Here is a 24,415-nt window from a genome sequence, read left to right as displayed (position 1 = left end):
ATTTTGCATTTTGCATAAATTTTGCCGGAGAGCTCAACATTTTGGAATTTTTTGCAGGTTAGGAGGCTCTGTAGTTTAAAATGGAGGACCTCCCATTAGCGTAAAATTTGAAAATTTTTATACAAAATTCTGAGTTGTCTTCTGTTTTGCAAGAGAAGTTATCTTCTCATAAATTTCAGGGCCTCCTATTATGTTTTTACATCTTGAATTAGATAGTCCTAGTTCCAAGCGCTACTTCTTTTCTTTTTATATAAATTTAGCTAATTATGATATTTAGCTTGGTTCTTTTTAGTGGTAATGAACCTTTATTGCATCATTTAATTTTCTATCAATTGGTTAAAAAGGCAAACTAATTTGGGTTTCAGGGATTTTGCCAACAGATCCTAAGAAAACCGATTCGCAGGCACATCTGTGTGTGCTTTGATCTAAATTTTAGCATACGTATTATTCATAAAATTGAAAACTTATGCTTTCCCTTAATAGCTTGTTAGTAGGCATGCATTACAAAAACAAGCATTTTGTCCATTTTAAAAAAGTTGTAATAAGTTGCAATAAAAACTAGGATGGTATTGACATCAAGTAATTGGTATTGAAACCATCATGGTTGTCAAATAGAAAACTTTTAAAATGGATATTAATTAAAACAGTGCATATATTCATGCTGCCAAATATGCCTGGTAGAGTCAGAGACACCCAATTTTTAAAACGAATGTCAAACATGGGAGATTTGCATACCTGTGGCCACATTTATTACTTATACTATTTGATTAAGTCAATTCATTGCTACTGAGGCAAAACTGGGAAATATAGCATATGTGGGGCCCTTTGGATTATAAAAGGTTTCAGATAAGAGCTTTCGATGAAACCATGCAGTAACATTGAACACACTGTGCAGATTGCATGCATGTATATCTAACTCGCATTTATCAACATTGGTCAGCATATTTCTTTAAAAAAAAGCCCAAACTTACTCATAAGGAAAAAAATTGACTCTTTAAGCAACCCCGTCAAGGAGTTGAGTTTACAGAAAAGGAAAGCTCAATATTAGTACATCAAACAAATTGCTTAAGTGAGTGCAACGGTGACAAATAAAATATTCTTAAAACACAATGAGTTTGTATAAATCTAAAAGTCTTTAGTGCAAATGGAACAACCTATCAAAAGCAGGCCAAACAGCTCTCACATTACCAAAATATTAAAAATCAAAGCATTCACAAGAATACCATAAAACATTTATCAACAAAAGTGGACTATTTTATTTCTGTCAAATAAAGCTGTAGAGCTTCAAAACACTGAGCTCCATAATTGTCTTGCAAATTGTGTGACCATTTCCTGGCACCTCGAGTATAATGTGTGAAGTTGTGGTAGCTGTAACTAATGGCTCTGCACCACGTTTAAAATATGATTTTAGCTAGCGATCTTTGAAGCGATTCGCAAGAGAACTTTGCTGACTGTAGAAACGCCCAGCTACAGAAAGAACTTTAAGGTTGGATGTCATTCCAGTCACTGGATGCCTTTTTGGAAATTGAACATCAACTTGTTGTTTGAAGGTTAGGCAATCTAGACCACTTTGCCTCCACTGGTAAATATGCTGCTCTACCTGCAAAGAAACCAGTTATTAACCTGTTAGTATAGTTAAAAATTAGGAGAATGTTGAACACTACTCATTTTACAAACTTTCCCAAGATATCAAACCAGCTTTAAAACAATACTGACTAAAAAGTGTGCTCCATCATGTTGTTTTAGAACGCTTAGGAGATTGGCCAGAAACTTGAAGAGTAGGCTTTTGCAGCAAGCTATATCGGTGGCTGTACTAAATGTAGGTTGCACAGAAGATGCTTTCCTACTGAAACTCTGCATAATTATTTTTCCCCTAAAGAGATTGCAGTTCTCACTATGTTGATGTTTTGCCTAAAAAAAATTAACCTAGTAAGCCTTAAAAAATTCTTGTTTCGATGTTGTTAACACAAGTTAACTCAATAAAAGTAAAAAACAACAAACATTATCGTTAATGCTTTCTTTTAAGTTAAAGCTTTTTTGTCAAACTATTAGGTAAGAATGGTATCTTTTAAATATCAAATGTAATGAATAGTTGGGTTAAGAAAAGCTTTATTTTACAAACTAATAATTACAGCGTTACCATTCCTCTTATTTCTAAGCAAAATGCACCAAAATCTACAAAATTTTACACATTCAGCCTGTACTGTGATGAGAACCGTGTCTGTCCATATAAAGCCACCGTTGGATAATGAAAAAATATTGCATCCCACTGGATTTGAACTTGCAACATTTACCTTGCTAGACTGACACTACAACAACTATGCTAATTGACCTTGTAATAATTTGCAATATTTGAATGCATAATTATTGCAACTGATAATCTTTTACAGCACTCTACACTGCCATGGTATTTTTTAGTACAAGCCAAGTTGATTCAAAATCTTGAGCTGAGTAAAATTCCTAACTGTCTACACGGTCAATTTTTTCCATGCACAGATTAACTATGAATTGTATAAAAGTCCCTTTTCATTCAGTTGGCCTTTAACACTGTAAGGTTGGTGTGTATGAATATGCCTTTCACTGCAATGCATACATGTACAAATTAAGCATAGGGTTACTGCCAGGTTACTCTGCAAAGCAGAGTTGTCCTCTCGCGCACTCCAAACAAATCCTAAATATTTAGGATTATACATTAATCATTAATTATATAGACATTATTGAAATTCTTTAAATAGTTTAGAAGTTTCTATTAAAACAGATTTTCAGCTTTTGTTTACACTATTTAGTCTCTGCTTATATAATAAAGCTACTCTTTGCCATTAGCATGTCTGTGCAAATGCGCTCGTTTATAACAGTTCATCTTCGTAGACTATTTGAGATGACCAAAATAAATTATAGCTCAGCTAAAAATTTAGCTCTGATGCTCATATCAACTGATTTGGCAATTAAAAAACATTCAGTTTTGAAGGTAGTAAACATGAATTTAGAGATCAAAAAGAAGGTGAGGTGAATAAAAGCCACAAGAGACAGACTGCTACTTGTTGCGGCTAGCTAACAAAGTAAAATCAGTGTCTGTATGACTTATCATTTATCCATCATCGAAAAGAGCTTGGGAGCAAGATAGATTTTGATGAAACTAGATATCATGACATTCAGCTTGGTATACAGATGGTCCCCAACCTACGAACGAGTTACGTTCCGAACAATTGTTTGTACAGTGAATTTGTTCGTAAGTTGCTTCAGTGCTATATTTTGTATTATAATTTATGCTTAAGGCCTACATATATATAAGTATATAGAAGGTTTATATAAGTATGTTTAAGGCTTGTATAAGTAACCTGTAAATTGGTTTGTACTGAAAAAAACTTTTTAATAAAATGGAGAGAATACTGTGGTGGACGCCGGGCCATGACACTGCATTTCTTATTGATTGTATGTGTTGTCCTTTTTTATTATATCATTGTTTTAATCGTTATGCTAGAACTTATCGTTGTTGTCCTTTTTTATGTTTCGTCCTTTTATTATACCGTTGTTTCACTCGTTATGCTATTGTTATATCTGATATCACGCCATAACACTATCATTTATCGTCACTTTTATTGTTGTCATACCAACTCGCTAGCTGTCCTATTTATTCACCTTGTTAGCCGGTGTTCTCACCGTTTGCCATTAGGACGGAACGGTTGATATTACTGAATATAACGGAGCGCTCTCATTTATTTGAGCAGAGCAGATAGATGTACGCTTCTCGAATAGTGAAATTTCCTTCGCTAATAAAAAGCTGAATGAAACTACACACACACTCTCTTCTTTTTATTTATTAGTCTAGATCGTGCCAAGTAAAGGTCGGCAAACTCCTTTACAATACATACAGGAAAAATTAAAAAGTTATTTGCGCACTGGAGATACGTTCACGCACTTATGCACTGCAACGAACTGGGCAGAGGAAGGTGGATGCTGGATGATGCTTCTACGTAGCGCCTCTTTCTGCCGCTAATACATCGGTAATACCGTCGGTATTATCGATGAATATACGCGCAGACCTGTTCGTATGTACCGTTGTTCGTAACTCGAATGTTCGTAAGTAGGAGACCATCTGTATTAACACTCTAAAGCTTTCACTGATAGATCCCCTTCAAATATTTCTGATTTCTTGCGAGGCGAATCATTTGACATATTTTTGACAAAAATGACAATCTCTAATGACAAACTAGTTTAACAATGTATTGGTATCTATAATAGCGAACCCTATGCATCTTATCATTGCTCAAGTTTGGCAAGAATGTAAGCAATATTTTTAAGGACAACTATGAAAATTTTGTTAATAAATTTGGGAATTTTCACCAACTTGACACTTTACCCTATATGGCATTACTTATGTTGGTCAAACAAAAACTTTACATAAATTCTTTACATTGAGAGGAATTTGCGTTATAATACGTATACATGTACATTATAGCAAAATTTGCTGTACAGCTATTCCAACCAGATAAAAATCTGACCTATGCCCATACTACAAAAAATTCATAATTTGAGTTAAAATACTTGGATTTAAGTTAGAATATGACCTAAAAGTCAATGAAAGGAACTTTAATTTACTTTTCACATAGGAAACAAATACATTATGTTTATGAAACAATGCAAGTGTTTTGGCCTTAAAGTTTGGCTCATTTATGTATATACTTAAAAACATTACTTTTTATTTTGTGGGTTTTCACTGTCCACAAAAGACCCTGGTCCCCGTTAATCCCGAAAATTGAATGATGACTGCAAAAAACAGCTATGACAGGCCGAACTGGATTTGGAACAAAAGGTACATTTCTCACAAACAGAGATTGTAAATGGTACAAAAATGCAAGTTAAGCAATACGAGTGTCATTCAGAGTTAAAAAAAAGCTATAGCTTGTTGCAGACTATTAGATGCATTGTCCAAATACATATTATTAAAATTTTCGGACTAGCACAAAATTTTTCATCTCAATATTTGTAAAAAACATCTAAAAAAATATTGTTTTTCACCAAGGTTCATTCTATGTCACTCAATATTTTGGTGTTTTGACACCATAATTTACCTTCACTAAGTTCCTTTGTCCGCTCTCCTCTGACCAGAAACCTCCCCAAATATGTAAGCTTTTGTAACCTTGAATCGCCAATTCTTTAGATAACTTGTCTAGCACCAGAGTGGGTGCGGAACATGTTATAGCAACACCCTGCAATTAGTAATAACAAAATAGAAATATCACATTTTTTGAATAGATGATTTCCCGATTTAAATTAAACTCTGTTCATAGCTAATCAATTGCAAGCTCATTGATTGCTGCAAAAAAAGGAAAAAACTGAGCAAGCAGAAGTGCATCTGATATTTTAGCTTATGACTCTCAATCCCAGCTTTGATATTTGTCACCATTGTGATTTGTAGGCAATAGAAGAACGCGAGTTGAGCAATGTAAAAACTTATTCAAATCCTATTAAAAAAAATGGACTTCAAATATCGAAGTGGTATTTCAAAAGCAATTACTCATTCGTAAAATTGATAGTCAGTAGTCTGACCATGATCTGGACTTGGCTTTTAGATATTATTGCAAGGTAAAGTTTAGAGCTGGTCACCATAGGTTTTAACTGTGAGTTTCAGTTCCTATCCCAGACACTATGCTTACATATAGTCTGTACAAGTGCTATCGTCGGTGGACAGGCAACCAGAATGCAAGAACATGACAACTATAAACATGCAAGGGTGAATAGGAGCTGTATACACTATTAAAATAAAGCAGTTATTTCACAGGGCACAGTCCAATTTGTAAAACGGAATAACTAGTAAATGACATTCAACTAAATTGTTGTTGATGACAGCTCTGCACAAGCTTCAGCTAAACATTCACAGATAATAATTACATAAAGAAATACACAAACTAAAAAGCAATAATACTTAGTCAATACTAAGAATGATTATTAAGTTTAAGAATATTAATCAAAATTACGTACAGTGGCACTCGCATACCGTTGTTGCTTGAAAAGTATGTTTCCAAAAGAAAATCTTGTCATTTTTCTAAAAGATTACTAATGCTTAAAGGTTGACTTGCAACAAAATTCACACTACAGTTATTTGGTATCAAAAGATTCACCATGTCTTACTCTGTTGTGTTGCATGTGCAATATATGTAGAAATGTGATAACATGCTCTTAAAAGCTCAAAAGCGAACAGTTAATCGCCGCCATCACGAAATTGCCGAAGATTAGAATCCGGTTCCAAAAATGGGTCAAATGGAACGTAGCTCAACAAGATGACTTCTGTTTACACTTTCATGCAACCTCATTCATTCAAATATTTTCACAAATACACTTCACGCATTCAATAAAACGATGTCTATTGTCCTCAAGCATCTGTTTCCTCATCACTGTATTGATGTCACTTTAAGCACTGATATCTCAAAACCTACCGTAAAAATTTGTTTAATTTTTAACCTTAGCTCGAAGGAATGCATATCATCATCTGATAAGCATGACAAGCCTTTTGGTCGCCTGTGATAGTCAAAAAATGCTGTGAAAATTATGCGCGCTGTTTGGCAGGAAGCATGGGTCACATGATCAGATTGCGACTAGACGATTAGATAAACGCAAAACAAAATTGTAAACTAGCGAGCATCTATATTTGGTAAGAGCTCTTTGGTGAAACCCAAAGTTTATGTCATAAACTAGTGCTACAAGAAGTTTTATATTGAGCCTTTTTACGGAACTTACAATTCATGTGAGAAGATCACGTGTCAAAACAATAACCAAATCGTTTTACTATATCAGAAAAATAAATTGATTCCAATCTACGGCGGTTTCGGGATCGCGGAGATTAACTGTTTCTTTTTTAGCTTTTAAGAGCTTGTAATGCCAGTTCTCCATATTTTGCACCTACAACACAGCAGAGTAAGCCATGATGAATCTTTTGATACCAAATAACCGTAATGAAATTTTGTTGCAAGTCAACCTTCAATGAGCAAAATGATAACAAGCTCCAGTACCATGCATTGACAACTTGGGCAGCTAAGTCGTACATGCAAATCAGATGAGTATTTTACGGTATTTTGGAAAGGCCAATAATTAACCAATATTTGAGTTTTCATCAAATTAAAGTACATCTAATGGGCCATTTTAGCAGCGCAAAGAAAGCACATTTCTGATGACCATTTGCACCAATTTAGGGCAGGTAGTAGGAGTGAAACAAATTGGTTCAACTTATTTTAGTCAAAAATGGATACAAGTATCAGCCAAATGAAAGTTTGTTACGGAAAGTTCTATCATAATAACATAATTTGAAATAAATTCTATGATAAACCTCTTGCAGTTGCTTCATTTTGTCCTGCAAACACATTAAAATCTGTAATAGAAAACAAGACACCTATACAAAATCAAAACTGGTAGTTAATTTCTGTTAGTGATGACATATTTTTATTGTAGTTCTACAATAGCACTATAAGTTCCAAACAGTGCATTAACTATTAATATGTGTGATGATCACAGAATTCATGGTAAGTCGGGATTACAAGATTTAGCAAACAAAATTTTGATTCTAGCCTAATTACAGCAGATTTTATGGTCAAAAAACTGAAGCACGTTTACCGTTAGTGCAAAAACATAGTTCCAAGAAAACTGGTGTTAAAGTTTGAGAAACGAAAACCAATGTACAGTTTTGTTTACATTTCAAAACGACATAGCAACCAATATCAAGATATTGTAATATTTATCTAGATTTCTGTACTTGTATTCAAAAAATTATGCTGAATTTAAAAATCTAAACAGATTTTAGCTGGTTGTCAAAGAAATAGCTGTATATTTATAAGAAAATGTATTACTTAATTTTGCAGATATTAAAAACAGCTTGATAGTATCGCGATATTGGGCACACCCAAATCATCAACCAAATCTTTAGACAATTAACAACAGTAACATATTGCACACCATCGGTCACTATATACTTCGGCCTTGCAAACTCGAATAATTATTCTCATAACTAAATCTGATTATAACTTCATAAAAATTGTATAATTATTCTTATTATTAAATATTGTAGTAATCTTGTAAGAATTGTTAGGAAAATATCACCGCAACTCCCTTTACTTTCACTGCTTTTGACATCAGTTAGAATACCAAAGTACTCATTACAAGTGTCCAAAATGTCAAAGTTACCTTTAAAATCGGCAAAAAAGAAACATATATTTTTATCGGACACCATTTTTCAGTACTTCTTGTTTAGCATAGCAATGGTTTTAAGTTTTTTTTCGAGGGTAAAATACTTTTATTGGCTAAACTGACTTCAGATTCAGAAAGATCACTCTTTGATTGGTCCAGACCTACAGGTTACAAAATTTGTTACCAATATTATAAGTTCAGTTGGTGCAACTTCAAAGTCGAATAACTCAACTTCGTGTTTGCGACTTAACCATGGTTTCTGTGACCGCGACCCATATGATCTACCTGCTGATAACTTTAACTCCTTTACTACGAAATGGATCTCTCTACCGCGACATAAGTGTTTCGTGAAACCTAATTTCTAAAAAGAGTGTATAAATGGTTATAACTTTACACCCCAATTGTTTATTAACAATATTTTTATAGCAGGTTTGTCAGCATAAGTTTTTATGTTAGTTCATGCCCCCAAAAATATTTCAAACAAGTTGCCGAGTGAGAGGGACCACTTTTCGTCCATTTTGAAATTACTGTGAGGTAAGCACAAAACTCTAGTCGGATGATTTATGAATATTATTAGTTTACATGTTAATTAATCTGATGAACATAATTACTCTCATTAGTACTATTGCTCAATAAAGTTACTCAGTCTATAGATCTGAAGTTAGTAACCATTTATGGCTGTATTGCTTCTGAAATTACTGGTCATCAGTAAGAAGATTTCATAAAACAAGTTTTTGCAAAGCAAAACTATGCTCAGGTTGTAAACGCATTTTTATTTGCTCAACATATGCAAATAATAGCTTTTTTCAATCAGGTATAGATGTAATAAGGTAATTTACTAATTACTCAGTAATCGGAAACAATTTGTACAAAAGCTTGCTAAAGCTGCATCATGCAGCACTTGGCCATACAGAAACACATTGCCAAACGAGCTGTACTATTGGTAGTTTAAGAGTTCACACTGAAACAGCTTCAACATAAAATTAAGACATAAGAAATCAGTGCAAAAACTGCTTCGTATTACATTTACTTCATGCCTTGTTGTAATTGAGCATCATACTGCGTGCACAATTAGGAAAAAATGGCTGCAAGATCAAAATTTACCAAGTCTTTAGTTTGTTAATGAAGCCGTGATAAAAAACAATTTAGACATTTTATGCAGAATTTAAATGCAACTGCATTTCATCAGCATTTTTATAAGCAGGCTTAGTGTAAAAAACAGAGTAAGAGCCATACCACAAGTTCATGAAGTTTTGAACAAATTGTTACTTTACCCTTCAATATGTTGTAAAATGCTAAGACAAGGTTAAAAGATTATTGACGCTGTTGGAAGAGAGAACGTCTCAAAGGTCTCTAGATTTCATAAAAAACAGCTAAAAAATGATGGCCAGGGTTCTTGAGGAAACTTTTATTTGTATGAAAGATTGGTAGATAGAACATTATTACATGAACAGACAACTCCAGAATTAAAGCGCTAACATTTTGGCTATAAAGGGTAAATAAAAATTGGTTCAAAGTAAAAGCTAAAATGCTATTGTGCCTGGTAGTGGTAGCATCATTACCATAGCATTTTTCTATTGAATAACGTAATACACTTTTTATTAGAATAGAACAGACTTTGGTACATTAATTTGTCCTACATGTGATGGCTCTTATTAAAGACCTAATTTTTGCCAATGAAGTGTGCCCTCAGATTAAGATGACCCTATTTATGAACCACACCATCTATCAGAGTTTTTTAACATACACATTAATCAGCAGAAGGTTTTACGCCTAATGTTACTGACAAAAAATCTAAAAAGTGTGTTGCAGTATGAGCTTGGTCAGGTTCTCATCCTCTTTTGCTGATACAATAGGTAGCAATCAGTAGTCCATTTTCCAAAGGTTTATTTATTGCCCATTTCTAAAACCTTGTTTGCTGTAAAGGTCTGACACAGCTGTTTATTGCAATAATAAACTGTAAAAACAAAAATAATGATTCTCAAAAAACTTTGGTCGCTGTTGGCTGTTAACATGTTTTCTATTAGTTAGATGCAGGATGGCGATTGGTTTTTTCCTATTAGGTACACATATGACCGGCTAACTAATTGCCTACTCACTAATAAGAAATGTTTTGTACAAATATTTTTTTAGCGCATTGCTCTTGGTTATAAGCGTACATTGTGCTGAGCTGCACTGCGCAGCCTGCTGTACGCACTCAGTTAATGGACTAGACCAAAATCTGATTGTGTTTTAGACTTTTTCCATTCGGAAAACCCAGGCTACACTCATTAAGAAATACATTCAATCTTTAAAAAATGGTTAATATTTTAATACTTTGATATTGTATTTGTACAATTTAAATATCAGTTGTACATGCCACTCCATACATGGTTATTTTGCTTCATAACTATTGTTTTACTATTTTTGCGGATTGTCAGTGCTATAGTATTTTAGTGTAGCCAACTACCCAATGTAATGACTGCAGTCTCCAGAGCTCACTTTAATCATCAAAACCCAATTTAATTATCAGAAGATTAGGACTACAAAAAGTAGAGGACTCATCAACTTACCCTTCAGTTTTTTAAAACACTTGTAGGCCAATATGATTAGTTCTATGAGAACATGATTAAAGAACAATAGTTCTGCGTGGTGAGCTCATCTTCGTTCTCCAGATTAAACAACTTCTACAAAAGCACAAAGTTTTTAACATTGTATAAAAAAATAAGTTGATGAGGACTTTATGCACAGAGTCTCTGACCACCTTCAATTTGGTATTGAAAGAAATGTTGAAAGTGAGCTACCGTTAAACCTATATTTAAATGCACCTTGATTTAATTGGCACCGCTATTTGGGACCACATCAGGAGATTGCTTTGAAAATCGAGCGCCATCTTTTTAATGAACGCCACCTCTATTTCAGGAGGTAAGTTACCTTCTCAGTATAAGTATAGGTTTAGGTATATTCGCCTTTTGTGAAAATATAGCAAGGAGCTTTTAAGGTCCAAACACATTAGGCGATTTTATTGCAAGCGTCATGAGGAGGGCGGAGATATCGCTGGTGCGTGCATAAACACACTTGAGCGATTTACTAGCAAATGATATAATGGGCACGCTCACAAACTGCCAATAAAAATCCGTATCATCAGTTTTTTCGGAGTTGTTAATAAATTTAGGCCAGTCAATATGTCGTCGTCTAAGCTACAACATAAACAACCTCCACATTTGTTATTAAACCTATCTCCCTTTCAAAGAGTGTACACTGCCTACACTACAAGAAGACAAAAGAAAAACGATTCTTGTATTTTTAACTGTATTGTTTTTACAATGTTTTATACATATTTTATTTTGTAGTGGTTTTTCATATTTAATATATTAAATATTTACCATTCTCAAGATGGTCAACCGGCGCAACGATTGACTCCAGATGTTGGTTTTCAACTCGGATTTTTTTTAATTTTATTTGTTATGATGGACAGAACTGGGAGTGCTATTATTAAATTCATAAACAATTGAGTGTTCGTTCTGAAGATGTTTCAATCGTAACAAAATAGAAAATTGGTGCTGCTGTACGTTGTTGAACATCGGTAAGAAATAATTACCCACCGTAAAATTACATTCTGGTAAAAACTAACCAATCGAAATGCATCTCGTTAGCAATAAAGTTGTGTAGAGAAATTCTAGCTTTATCGCTCTGCATGAACACGCTGAGTGAATTCTAACGCAGATTAGCGCCACACAGCGCGATATCGCTCTAATTATCGCCTAATTGGTTTTCACCTTAAGATAATGCTTCAGCGATAACACTTGTTCTATTGAGTCAAATATGCTACAAAGCAAAAAATTACTCTGCATTTATTGTCGGGGTTTTATAAAAACACCATTATCAGCTTTTCAAATGTCTTAACCGCCAGTACATCAGCAGTCATAATTAAACATTGTCCCAAAAACAAGTTGCCTCAAACTGCCTAAAATATCGTACTAATAAAACATTCCACGTTAAGTGGAAAGAAAATGGGATAAACTACAGCATTGAAATTAAAGCACTCTCACACTCACTTCATGAACAGTTCTGTCAAAATCTTTACTGATAACTCAGCTTGCACTTTTATCCCATAAGTGGTCATTTTATCCTTCCGTCCCAGAGTCACATCTAGGAGCAATAGGTCGGCTTTGCGCTAGAGGACAAGCGAGGCTAAAAGTGATAAAAATTAGATAATACACAATAAACTTTATTTGTCTACAAAAAAATATAGCATAAATGCTGAGACATTGTGACAAAACGTGGTAACCTGACCAAAATTTGGAACAGAGTTCAATTAGTGATGAGGGAGCAAAAGTATCCTACATGGGAGCTATTGCACACTTTAAACATGATATTAGTACCTCACAAACTCACATGGTCTTTTAGAGTAAAGTAGATGCTCCTATAACGTATACCTCCTATAGCATAAATTCTAGAAAAAGTCAGGCAATTTTGTAAAGTTTTTGCTTCGTACCATGTAAAAAACTTCATATAACTTAAAGTGTATCATCGGGCGAGTTCTAAAGTTCGATTTGAGTGTTAGTCTGTCTCGCCACACCTGCGAGAAAAGAAAGCGACATACAGTGGTGTCAGAAAGTCTTTGTCCACCTCAAACCTCACTGCCCATTTTAGGTAAATTTGTTGTAGTAGTCATGTAGAGGGATTGAACCCTGACAAACCATGCATCATTTAAAAGTAAATTAACATTAGATCTTGTTGACACCATCAGTAATAAAATTAGGGTTAATCAGGGATCAATAATCAATTTTAGGCCAATCAATGTGAATCAGTGTTTATTAACTCATTTTCAAACGCAATATGACATTATTAATTTTCAAGTGGAATATTATCACAACAATAGAGATCCTGTTGGACAGCATGTGCAGCAAAGGTTTACAGTTTCGCTTGTTAAAAGAGGAACAGCTAGAGATCCCAGAATTCATACCAGCGTCAACATCAACCATGGAAATGTGTCAACGACCTCATCATTCACCTGCATACGATGGGCAATCTGAGCAATAGAAAAATAGCGAAGAAGCTTAGAGTATTTCAACCTAAAGAAAATTAAGTGGTAACGAAATGAATGCAGCATCAAACCACCAAAGATCTACCACGATCAAGGCGTTTGAAAAAACCAGCTGTCCAACATGATTGCTGGTTTCAGATTATGAACACTCAAGCGCTCGTGAGGCTTGTTCACAGCATGCCTAAGGCTGCAGAATGGTTATAGTCGGCAAAGGCTACCAGATAAAATATTAAAATGCAAAACAACCCCAATAGCTTTTTTCTGGGCCCATAACAGTACAATACTGTTATTTTCAATTTAGAAAATAATTAAAGAAGAGATAATAACAAAATTTGCGATGACATATTTTCTGGTATGCAGTGTGAATGAGTAGGCAGCGGTTGATACAATAGAAGATATTTGGCAATTTTAAAATCTAGTTATTTCTATTCTTCAGCTCATTAGGATTGTTTTGATACAGGGTTTTATGTATGCAGTGCAAAATATTTCCAAATTATGATGAATTTATTGCAGTGCTACACTTACTTAAACAGGCGGACAAAGATTTTTTCCCAACACTGTACATAAAGCATTATACATATAATACATACAATTTCCATGACATTCTGACTCTTGTGATAATTTGTCTGAAGTGAAGACGGAACAGAGAATAGGTACATATAGCAGTGCAATTGTTGATAAATACTTTAAGGCTATTGGTTGGTGCATCTGAATGTCACGAGTTGGAGTTGCAATCTTGAGCTCTTAAGGACGAATAGATGACGAAAAGGTACTACCGCTTTTTTATAGTGAAACTATTTTTTCTTAGTCAATTGTTGTAAGTCGCTGTCGCGTCAAAACTATGCGCTCTTCATCAAATTATTTTCAAATTACCACAATCATGGTCTATTAAACCAATGAGGTTGATCATGAAAAGTTGTCGATGAAAACCAATAATAATACAGTTAAGGCACTGCCAATACATTCAAAAGAATTTAAGTCAGATTCTCACATGAGCGAGTTTGGAAAGGTCCTGAAATGGTTTAGACAATTTACATATATGTTAACAATCTTATAATGAAAAATCCTTATCATGTAAACGTTCCTAGAACTGATCATCTCATTTTAGGAGCGCCTACTGTACAGTCATGTCTGATATGAGAGCAAAATGCATTCTGGGACAAAAGCTCGCAAGTTAATTTTCTTAAAGTCCTATCTCAAAGAATGTTTTTTATATAAATTAACTAAAGATAAATTATTGTGTTGCCATCCTTTAAAAAACTACCAATAAGAGATATTACAATAAAAAAATACATGATTTTATCTATTCATGCTCTATACCCATGCCCCCAAGGTTACAAATACCTATGTAAAGGTTATGGTCTGCATTAAAATGTAGCAGTATTATGTACAACATAATTTTGAGTAGTGGCAGTATGCAGCAGTCCATACAGTAGCATACCATATGGATTTCTTACCTTTCAGAGAGTCATAGCACTAATGACGGGGTGAGAGAGACTTGATGCAACATGCTTGGTACTCTACACTTTTGTGAAATCGCATAAACAAACTTAAAGTATAAATTTAATATAACTGAATTCAGCTTAATAAAACATACTTGAAAAAATGCTCTGATCTTATATTAGAGCTAATTCTATTTTTTCTTCATTTTAATTTTTAAATCATCTCTTCTTGGCTTCAAACTTTTCGATTTGCTTATACTCTCATTTTCAGCCAACCTTTTTAAAACAAATTTGAAGCAGACCTGACAGGAAAACCAAGTAATGTAGTTTCCGTAACTAGCCTCTCGCATCCTTGGGCATTTAGTGATACATCAAAAACCACCTTGCAAGCTCGCATCTCTAATTTTCTAGAATTTCAAGGCGAAAGAGGGTAGCGAGATAGTGAATGGTACAGAATTTGTGTAAACATAAATTGCTTGAATTCTTAAATCTATTCATTGGCTATTGTTATATTTATATATAGTTATATTTATTTATATATATTTATTTTAAAGGTTTGGGGTAGACTGACACAATCTTCTGAAGAATCAATTGATTTCCTATAGCCGGTTTGTGTATTGACTCCGGTTTGTGTATTGAATCGTGTTCGCTTCAAATTCTGTATCATTTACGATTTTGCTACCCATGAAAGTTTATTATAAGTTATGACTAATGTGTTGAAAGTATATGGGAGGTCATTAAGTACAAAGCCCATCAAGTCAAGTAGTCAATGATGACTTACCAGCTGTTTAAAATTAGGTTGGGTACGTGTCTAATGACAGGGAAGAAGCGTTCAACTGACATTTATGATCTACTCATCGCCAAAATCTTCCGGAAGACAATGCAAGGAAGAGGACCTTGATGACCGCCCAGGCCTATATAGATGAAGGAACCGTGAGTCACCACCGGTTTGTATGTCAATGAATTTGATATAGAAATACATAAAGTGCTGGTCAAATGAAAAGCAATACACGAGATGTTATGGATGAATAGCTATGCAAATGGCTTTGTACTAACCCTTGGTATGAAATATTACCCAAGCCTGTGTCATTAGACAGCAACCACATTTGCTAGTTAAAGCTCTATAATTTTCAAATAAATTAGACAATGCTATGTAAATACATGTAAGATAATATCATAGTTGTTAAATATAAATACAAACTTGTAAAAATCCATGATACAAAACCGAGTTTTACCCCGTTGATCCTTGCTCGATCTAATCAATGCGTGTCAGTAAACCTAGACAATATGTCCAGCAATCCGAAGTTATTAATTTTTTACCAAATATATCTAAATGTGCTAACAATGCAATGATATTTGGTGAAACAGCAGTACAAAAAGTCAGACAACCTACAGCAGATGTCATCAAACAGAAAAAAACAGTATGTCACCATTAATCGGGCTAAAACTATAAAAGTTCGCACGATTTTAAAAACTCATTAAACATTTACAGATAATATTCATCCATAGCACACTCATCATCCTTTCATGACTCAAAATATACTGGAAATTTATATTTATTATCATAAAATTCTACATTTGTATCACAGTCATTTATGACCTACCAACGAATGAGTCGTATTGATTGTTTCGCGATATCATTCTAATAAAATGTGTTATTATAATGAAGAAAGTAGATAGAGATAAGTGAAAAATGTTACAAATGGAAGTGAAATTTAGAATCTAACATCCTGCGAAAGAATTAATTTTATTAGTTTTTGCTGTTGCTTAAAAACATATTTTGTAAACAGAACCATGTGGAAGCCTGTATTCCGCCGTTAAAGTTTCTGCCACAGCCTACGCGATTCCAAAATACCAGCTGTGAGGGTTCAGAGGGCTAACATTTATGAGATACTGCATTATTTACTGTTTTGGTTAGTATTGTTCCTTATACCTAAATTGTAAAAACAAATGAAAAATAATTTTCTTTTGTTTTGCAGGTACAACTACAAAAACATTGACAACAAGCGTGATAATCTCAAATCAGAAGATTGGAAACTAAAATTATAAAAACACTACACCATTCTATGTCATTTTAATTGAACAAGTTAAACTGACTGAAACATGCTACATCTCCGGTGTTTTTTTTGTAAAACCTAACTTAATACATGACACCAGCATAGTCAGCGTGATATTTAAATGCAACTATAATTATTTCCCGAGTTGCATTAGTCCATAGCAAGCATAGTCGCTGAATATTGCACATCTTTCAAGTGGAGTAAACCCAGCACTTATACATTCTGCTCAAAGAGTTCTTGTGCCAAATCTCAAACTCAGCAGTCAAAACTCTAGCCAACAAGATAAAAATACTCAAACTTTTAAATATTAAGATTTGAGAGAAGATAATTCCCGAATTTCCAGTGAGTATCATACTACTTTGTACTAACAAAAGTCAACCACAATACCAAGAGAACAGTACTACACAGTGTGGTTAAGGTTAGTCGGCTAGGCTATTAAAAACTAGATGAAATCATAATTGTTATATACAGGGTTTAGCTTTATAAAAGGGTCAGTATGGTGTAATCTCAAGCGTTCAAAACTTTCAAGTTAGAAACATTGGAAAACATTGAAATCAATTTTCAGAGGCTAAGCATGACACTAAACCACAAAAAGGTTCATTTTAATGTCATGTCCAGAGCTTAATCAATTGCTAATTAGGATCTTTGTTATGTGGGCCTACAGAGAAAAGCTATTTTAAATAGTATTCCATAGGCTCCTATTATAATTATTTAAAACAACATGATTTTTAAATTTCTTGTTGGCATGAATAACAGTAGAAAAATAACAAGAAAAAAAAGGCGTTCAGCTAAAGACTAAGTCGCAGTTGTTGTCAAAATTATAGACCATATAATTGAACCCTGAAAAACAAAATTGAAAAAAGAGGCAGATTGTTTTATCTTGTCAGTACATACCTGCAACAAAAGCAAGTCGGGCATCATAGCACCATTACGAAACACAATTGCAGAATCTACAGGAAAAAAAGACAATTGATGATTAGCATGCATTCTTGTTGACCAAGACAAGTTAGACAGTACATCACAAGTTAGACAAAGACCCATGAGTAACGCGTGTAACAAGTGCCAGCGAGGTGTTGACAGTGGCTGATGGGATTAACCATTTATCTGAACTAAACAATCACCAGCCACGCTATTACATAATGCCATACACTCAGCTATACACAAATGGATGTTTAAATAATGCTAGCTACTAGATTATGACCTTCAGTTCTTGAACTGGGTAATGTCTGGCTCTGAAAGCTAAAGCTCGCAAGATACAAAAGGTGTCCCACAGCACATTGGAGAACTATCAAGCAAATTTAGTCATTGATTTTCCTAATGCTACACACAAATTTGTTGCTAACTAGCATATTAGTGTGTATACAAAAAGCTTAATTATTTTGCATGTATCTGTATCATGGTTCAAAAGCTAAGCCTGCTGAAAAATTATTTAGTAATTCATATCTACCAAAGCTTTATGAATTATAGCAACTCTCGACTACTGCTAATTGCTTGACATTTCTACAGTTTCTTCGGCTTTTATGACTACAGAGGTTTTCTTGGTTTGCGATTAGGTTATCTGGAGTGTTCTTGTCCCTGCATACACATATCTTTTTTGATCACTCAAACCTTATCTCTATCTCTCCTTCGAGTATACAGAACAATTTAAGTATTGTTCAATATATATACTTAAATTGTAATTTTACAGGTGAAAATAACTTTTTATCATTTTGCAGGTAGAACTACAAAAACATTGGCGACAAGCGTCAGAATCTCAAATAAGAAGAATGGAGACTAAAATTATAAAAAACACTACACGACTCCATGTCATATTTAATTGTACTAGTAGAACTGACTGAAACATGCTATATCTATGGTGTTTTATGTGCACAACCTAAATTATTACAAGACACCAGCTTAGTCATCATGATATTGAAATGCAATTATAATTATTTCCATATTTGCATTAGTTCATAGCAAGCCTGGTTGTTCAATATCACACATCTTTCAGTCCCAGTAAACCCAGCATTAATCCATTCTGTTCAAATAATTCATGCGCCAAATTTCACATGCAGCAGTCTAAATTCTAGCCAACAAGATAAAAATACTCAAACTTTCTAATTCCAAGATTTGAGAGAAGATGCATGAATTTTCAGTGAGTTTCACCGCTAGTGCCAAACCCTACTTTGTACTAACAAAAATCAACCACAATACAATCAGGACAGTACTACACAGTGTGGGTAAGGTTAGTCGGCTAGGCTATTGAAAACTAGATGAAATCATAATTGTTATATACAGGGTTTAACTTTATAAGAGGGTCAGTATGGTGTAATCTCAAGAGTTCAAAACTTTCAAGTTAGAAACATCGGAAAACATTGAAATCAATGCTCAGAGGCTAAGCATGACACTAAACCACAAAAATGTTAATTTTAATGTCATAACCAGAGCTATATTGATTGCTAATTATGATTTTTGTTATGTGGGTCTACAGAAAAAGCTATCTTAAATAGTACTCCACCCCTTCCTATTATAATTAGTTAAAACAATATGATTTTTAAATTTCTTGTTGGCATGAGTAACAGTAACGAAATAACAAGAAAAGAGGGCGTTCAGCTAAAGACTAAGTCACAGTTGTTATCAAAATTATAGACCATATAATTAAACCCTGAAAATAAAATTGAAAAAAGAGTCACACTGTTTTATCTTGTCAGTACATACCTGCAACCAAAAGCAAGTCAGGCATCATAGCATCATTACAAAACACGATTGCAGAATCTACAGGAAAAAAAGACAATTGATGGTGAGCATGCATTCATGTTGACCAAGACCAGTTAGACAGTACATCACAAGTTATGGTGCGTTTACACTGGCCAGGACCGACTCCGATTAGGTGCCAATACCCTGACTCAGACCGGTACCTCAGACATTTCACGCATGGGTGCCGACATCGACTCCCCTTTACATTGCAACGATCGAACTATTTTTTTCGGTACCAACAGCCAATCACAGCGCTTCGCCGTTCTGAAATTCACCCAACCACGCAAAGACGAGTACACATAAAAATCAACACGCTTGATGTGGAAAATTATATACTAGTACTACACTATTACTACTGCTCCTACTACTACCGCTAGAAGCAACTACTGAATGCCGAATGGAATTTTCCGATGACGATTAGATTTTGTTGATGGCAGGATCGGCTGCGGGAGCTCTGACAGTCTGTATTATATGTAATTATGTGTTTGTATATATTTTATGTCTATAAATATTTTATTATATGTGTTTTCCTTTTTATTATAGCCTTGTTACTCGTTAGGCTATCAATTGTCGTCGTTTATGTTGTCATATCAACGCACTAGCGGGCCTAATTATTGGCCATTTAAACATTGTTACCTGGTGTTCCTACTCGGTCCCGTTAGCCGGAACGGGCAATTTTATTGTATATAAGGGAGCAACGCTCACTTAGTAGACAGAGCAAATGGCCGTACGCTCCTCGGCTAGTAAATTTCCTTCGCTAATAAAACCTTGAATAAAATCAAACTCAATTTATTTCTGTATGAAATAATTTAGATCGTGCCAAGTAAGGGCCGGCAAATTCTTTTAAAGTAGTACATGTAGTAGAACTAGTAGTAGTACTAGTAGTAGTCATACAACTGGCTATTCACTTTTAATTAATTTAAATAAAAGCTCACTATCAGAAAGAGCACTAGGGAAAGTTTAATGACAGTCTCCTAGCCTCTCATTAAACCTAGCCCTTTCGTTTCATAAACTTAGAACTCTCATTAAAGATGTAGTTGCGTCAAAATTTAAGTTGATCTTAAAAGAAAGCATTTTTTTTTCTCTATCAGTTGATATGTTGTTTGTTGTGTTACGCGATCGCATTGCCAAGATATTTGAAGATTAAAACCGAAAAAATCTGATCGCCGTAAAAACGCTCAGGCCACAAAAACGTGCCCAGCCTCGCCAAAAATGATGTCACGCGTTTGGCAACCTGTCTCTATCCCTCGTATTCACATCGGCTATTTGCGATAAAAGTCTAGTCTTACGCGGCTCTATTGGTATATATCTTATTTTGTATTTGCTCATGTTAGCTAGAATAAAATTTTAAATCCTGCTACAGATGCATTATTATGAATGTTTCAAAGGCCTCAAATAACGAAAATTGAAAATTTGTTCTACTCACTTTCTCCAAATGTTGTTTAAACATTTGGGTACCGACTACCAATTCTACCGGTCTACGGTAATTCTGTCAAGTCACTTTATGTAGGACGCGGTCTTTGTATCAGCAGTTTTGCAGCTACCCTATACAGCCTCCCATAAGCCCCGCCCACATTATGTCGCCTATTACATATTGCCTACGTACTAGTTTCTTGCTAGTAGCAATGATATACATTGCTGTATATCATTGCTAGTAGTATTCTTACCGAATACTAAATTAATGAAATAAGCAAGCCACCTCTTTGAAAAGAATATAGACAGGGATAGAGTTTTAAGGATGAGAAGTCTGCTGCAAACTGGATTTGAACTCACATTCTTCAGTTCTGCGGACACCCATATACCATATCCGATTCACTACAATATTCTGCAAATCATGTTTTGCATTATCTTTAACAATATTATTTTATTATATAATTTTTACAAGCAAAAATATTTTCATCTCGGCATAAAGCTTTTATTAAAGATATTCATCAAGTCGTGGCCACTCACATAGTATTAGCTGATACAATAAGACAAATTCATCTACTGCAACAAACTCAACAAAACATCATCCAGCACGCATTCAATTCTCGCTTTCTCCTTTATGGCAGTTTCCACACTGACAAAGCTTCTTCGGCTGGTGGGACGACATAAACATTCTGTAATCAGTAAAACAAGTAAATGTAAACAAAGTAGATGCAATAAATATGTCATTCATAGATATGTCATTCTAAAGCGTATCTATTGACAGCTTCCAAATTGGGAGTTGAATAGATTGCGAGTGTAATTTTAAAAACTAATAAACATTTAATAAAGGCGCAAGTACGCCAAGCCAACGATTCGAAGCTTTGGTTCTGGAAATTAAAGATTTGCAATGATCAATCGATTTTACCCACTTCCTACGAGTGAAAATAATTTGTAATCATGACTCTAATTTACCAAAGAAAATTCGAAAAAAAATATTATAGCTAGGTAAAACGGCAGATAAGCTATGAAACGATGATTGGAGATAGCAAAGAATTATCATTTTATTAATTAGTACATGTATTTATGACTATAAAAAATATTACATTTACTAAAGTATAGAAGACTCTAAGTTAATTTACCTCCATTCTGTCTTCTTCTGCAGCAAAACGCTGCTGACGCCTGTCAGCTTTGGCCATAGGCTATCTACTCTAATATTTTACTTGAAGTTGCTCAGAAAACTCTGAGTAGCGGTCGCTCGAACTTGAAGCCATTTTAAAACTATGTATAACTTAGTAATTGTTGAAACGCGTTGAATCAGAAACAACGATGAGAATCTTCGAGACCACAGACAACGCGTTTTACGAGTGATAACCTTTATTACGGCCTATATAAAAATTTCGCACGCATGATTGGCTAACGAATCGACCTCATTTTTATCGCTCGTGGTTTCGTTTCAGATAACAAGCTTGTTACGTCACGAAATTGGCACCCGCTGGAACGTGAGCTTTTTAACAGAGGGCCTCATTCAAACGCATATATCTCTGGACAGGGTTGGTCTACAAAGACAAAAATGGCATCAAATTGTAGCTGATGTTTTAGCCTTTTATGGGTCCTAATTTCATTTTTGACGCAACTACATCTTTAAAGCTTAGGCTCATTTAATCAGAGGCTCTTAGCTTCTGATTGGCTGATGAGCTGCTGGGATTCACCGACACTGACTTTCAAATCAGTACCAACACCGATCTCTCTGCTCACACCTACCGATGCCGACACCGACTCATCAAATTGGTCTGTGCTCGACAAAATGGGTGACAAAATCAGCCAGTGTAAACGCACCAATAGACAAAGACGCACGAGTAATGCATGTAACAAGTGCCAGCGAGGTGTTGTCAGTGGCCAAGTGCCAGCGAGGTGTTGACAGTGGCCGATGGGATTAGCCTGAACTAAACAACCACCAGCCATGCTATTACATAATGCCATACCCTCAGCTATATACAAAGGAATGTTTAAATAATGCTAGCTACTAAATTATGGCCTTCAGTTCTTGAACTGGGTAATGTCTGGCTCTAAAAGCTAAAGCTCGCAAGATACAAAAGGTGTCCCGCAGCACATTGGAGAACTATCAACCAAATTTAGTCATTGATTTTCCTAATGCTACACACAAATTTGTTGCTAACTAGCATATTAATGTGTATACAGAGAGCTTAATTATTTTGCATGTATCTGTATCATGGTTGATTAGCCAATCAAAAAAATGTTCAAAAGCTAAGCTTATGGCAAAATAGTCATTTTCTCTTAAGTAATATCTGCGACTGGGAATATTAATAATATCATTCAATAATATAAACATTCATGGTAAAAGATTTTTCTCATTTCATGCGTATCTAATATCCTTCACAAAGCCTTGCTAGCAAAGCTGATGCTACATGTAGTTCTAGCATTATACAATGTTGCTCATTTTACATCCATTTTTTGTCCTAAATTTCTATACTGAAAAATGAACTACTGCTAACTTTTGCCTTGCAATGGAAGCTTTGATAAGCATATGGTACGAAAATAATTTTTGTATGAATATTACAATATAAATTATATACCATTTCACTATTCAATTCTTAAATATCCTTCTGTAAACCATATTTTGAAACAGTTGCTGTACATTTTTGAATCCCTTGAAATCTTTAAAAAGTTGAAAAACTTATCATTCGCGACCTTGAAGCTTTAATGTAAAGCATGCATCTAGCATCCAGTTAGCAAGACAACATTTTTCTGTAATCCATATCTACGGAAACATTACCAAGGATAGCGACTCTCAATTCCTGCAAATCACTTGACATTTCTACAGTTATCTTCAGCTTTTAAAACTACATATGTCGTCTTGGCCTGCGCGGTCAGGTGGGTTTTTGTACCTGCATATTTTTTGCTCCCTATAACTTTATATCTAAGCATTCATAACAGCCTTTCTCTTCTTTGATTTTCTGCTTTTCAGTTGTTATACGACTAACACATATATAAAGTCAGAGTGACTGCGTTAAAAACATGAATATGAAATAAATGTTAGGCTACAATCATTCAGGCTTCTAATAAAAGTCCTAATTTTTTGTTACTTTGGATGAGTGACAACCATAAATTCTTTAGTTCAATGTAGTCTCCAAAGTACACGGTAAGCCAGAGCTAAAGCATAAGCGCACATACCTGCTACCTTCACTATCTGTCCTATTTCTTAAATAGAGTTTTAGCCTATCCTTGTTAGTCTAAATCAGAAACTAAAAGCTAAAAGCCTGACTGAAACGAGATGGAATGAGATAGATTTACAGCCTTACTTAGGCCTGGTTCGAACCAATATGGCATCTAAGACACGTGAGACAGAGTACCTGTTATGCAAGCGATCGCTCATGGACTACAAGCTCAGAGTGCGCGACTATTATCTCCTACAGAAAGAAATGTCGTCATTTGCGCAATTAAATTAATTTGATGCCCATACGCAGCTACACAATTTGTTTGCTTTCCAGCTGTTGGGTACATAATGAGTCGAGATTACGCAGCTGTCCCCAGGTCTGAACCCGGCC

At 34.6% G+C, this 24,415-nt stretch overlaps 1 protein-coding gene across 5 annotated transcripts; it reads right to left on the bottom strand.

Moving 5' to 3' along the window:
• Positions 1-732: 732 nt before the first annotated feature.
• Positions 733-24,178, bottom strand: LOC137401517 (uncharacterized). Of its 5 annotated transcripts, none has more exons than XR_010979344.1 (8): positions 24,042-24,178; positions 19,404-19,460; positions 17,601-17,656; positions 15,431-15,563; positions 12,216-12,351; positions 10,731-10,844; positions 5,073-5,210; positions 733-1,600 (listed from the first exon to the last, which is right to left on the bottom strand). XR_010979344.1 is itself a non-coding variant. In XM_068087907.1 (5 exons), the coding sequence occupies exons 2-5, from the start codon at positions 19,429-19,431 to the stop codon at positions 1,412-1,414; spliced, it is 411 nt and encodes a 136-aa protein (XP_067944008.1). In that variant the 5' UTR covers positions 19,432-19,460; positions 24,042-24,178; the 3' UTR covers positions 733-1,411. The 5 variants fall into 5 exon arrangements, 1 of the variants encoding a protein (XP_067944008.1); XR_010979343.1 differs by having other exon boundaries at positions 12,216-12,334; XR_010979346.1 differs by lacking the exon at positions 12,216-12,351.
• Positions 24,179-24,415: the final 237 nt, after the last annotated feature.

The sequence above is a fragment of the Watersipora subatra genome, chromosome 8 (genome assembly GCF_963576615.1).
Source record: "Watersipora subatra chromosome 8, tzWatSuba1.1, whole genome shotgun sequence".
NCBI classification, from domain to species: domain Eukaryota; kingdom Metazoa; phylum Bryozoa; class Gymnolaemata; order Cheilostomatida; family Watersiporidae; genus Watersipora; species Watersipora subatra.
This window is presented reverse-complemented; position numbering and strand designations above follow the sequence as displayed.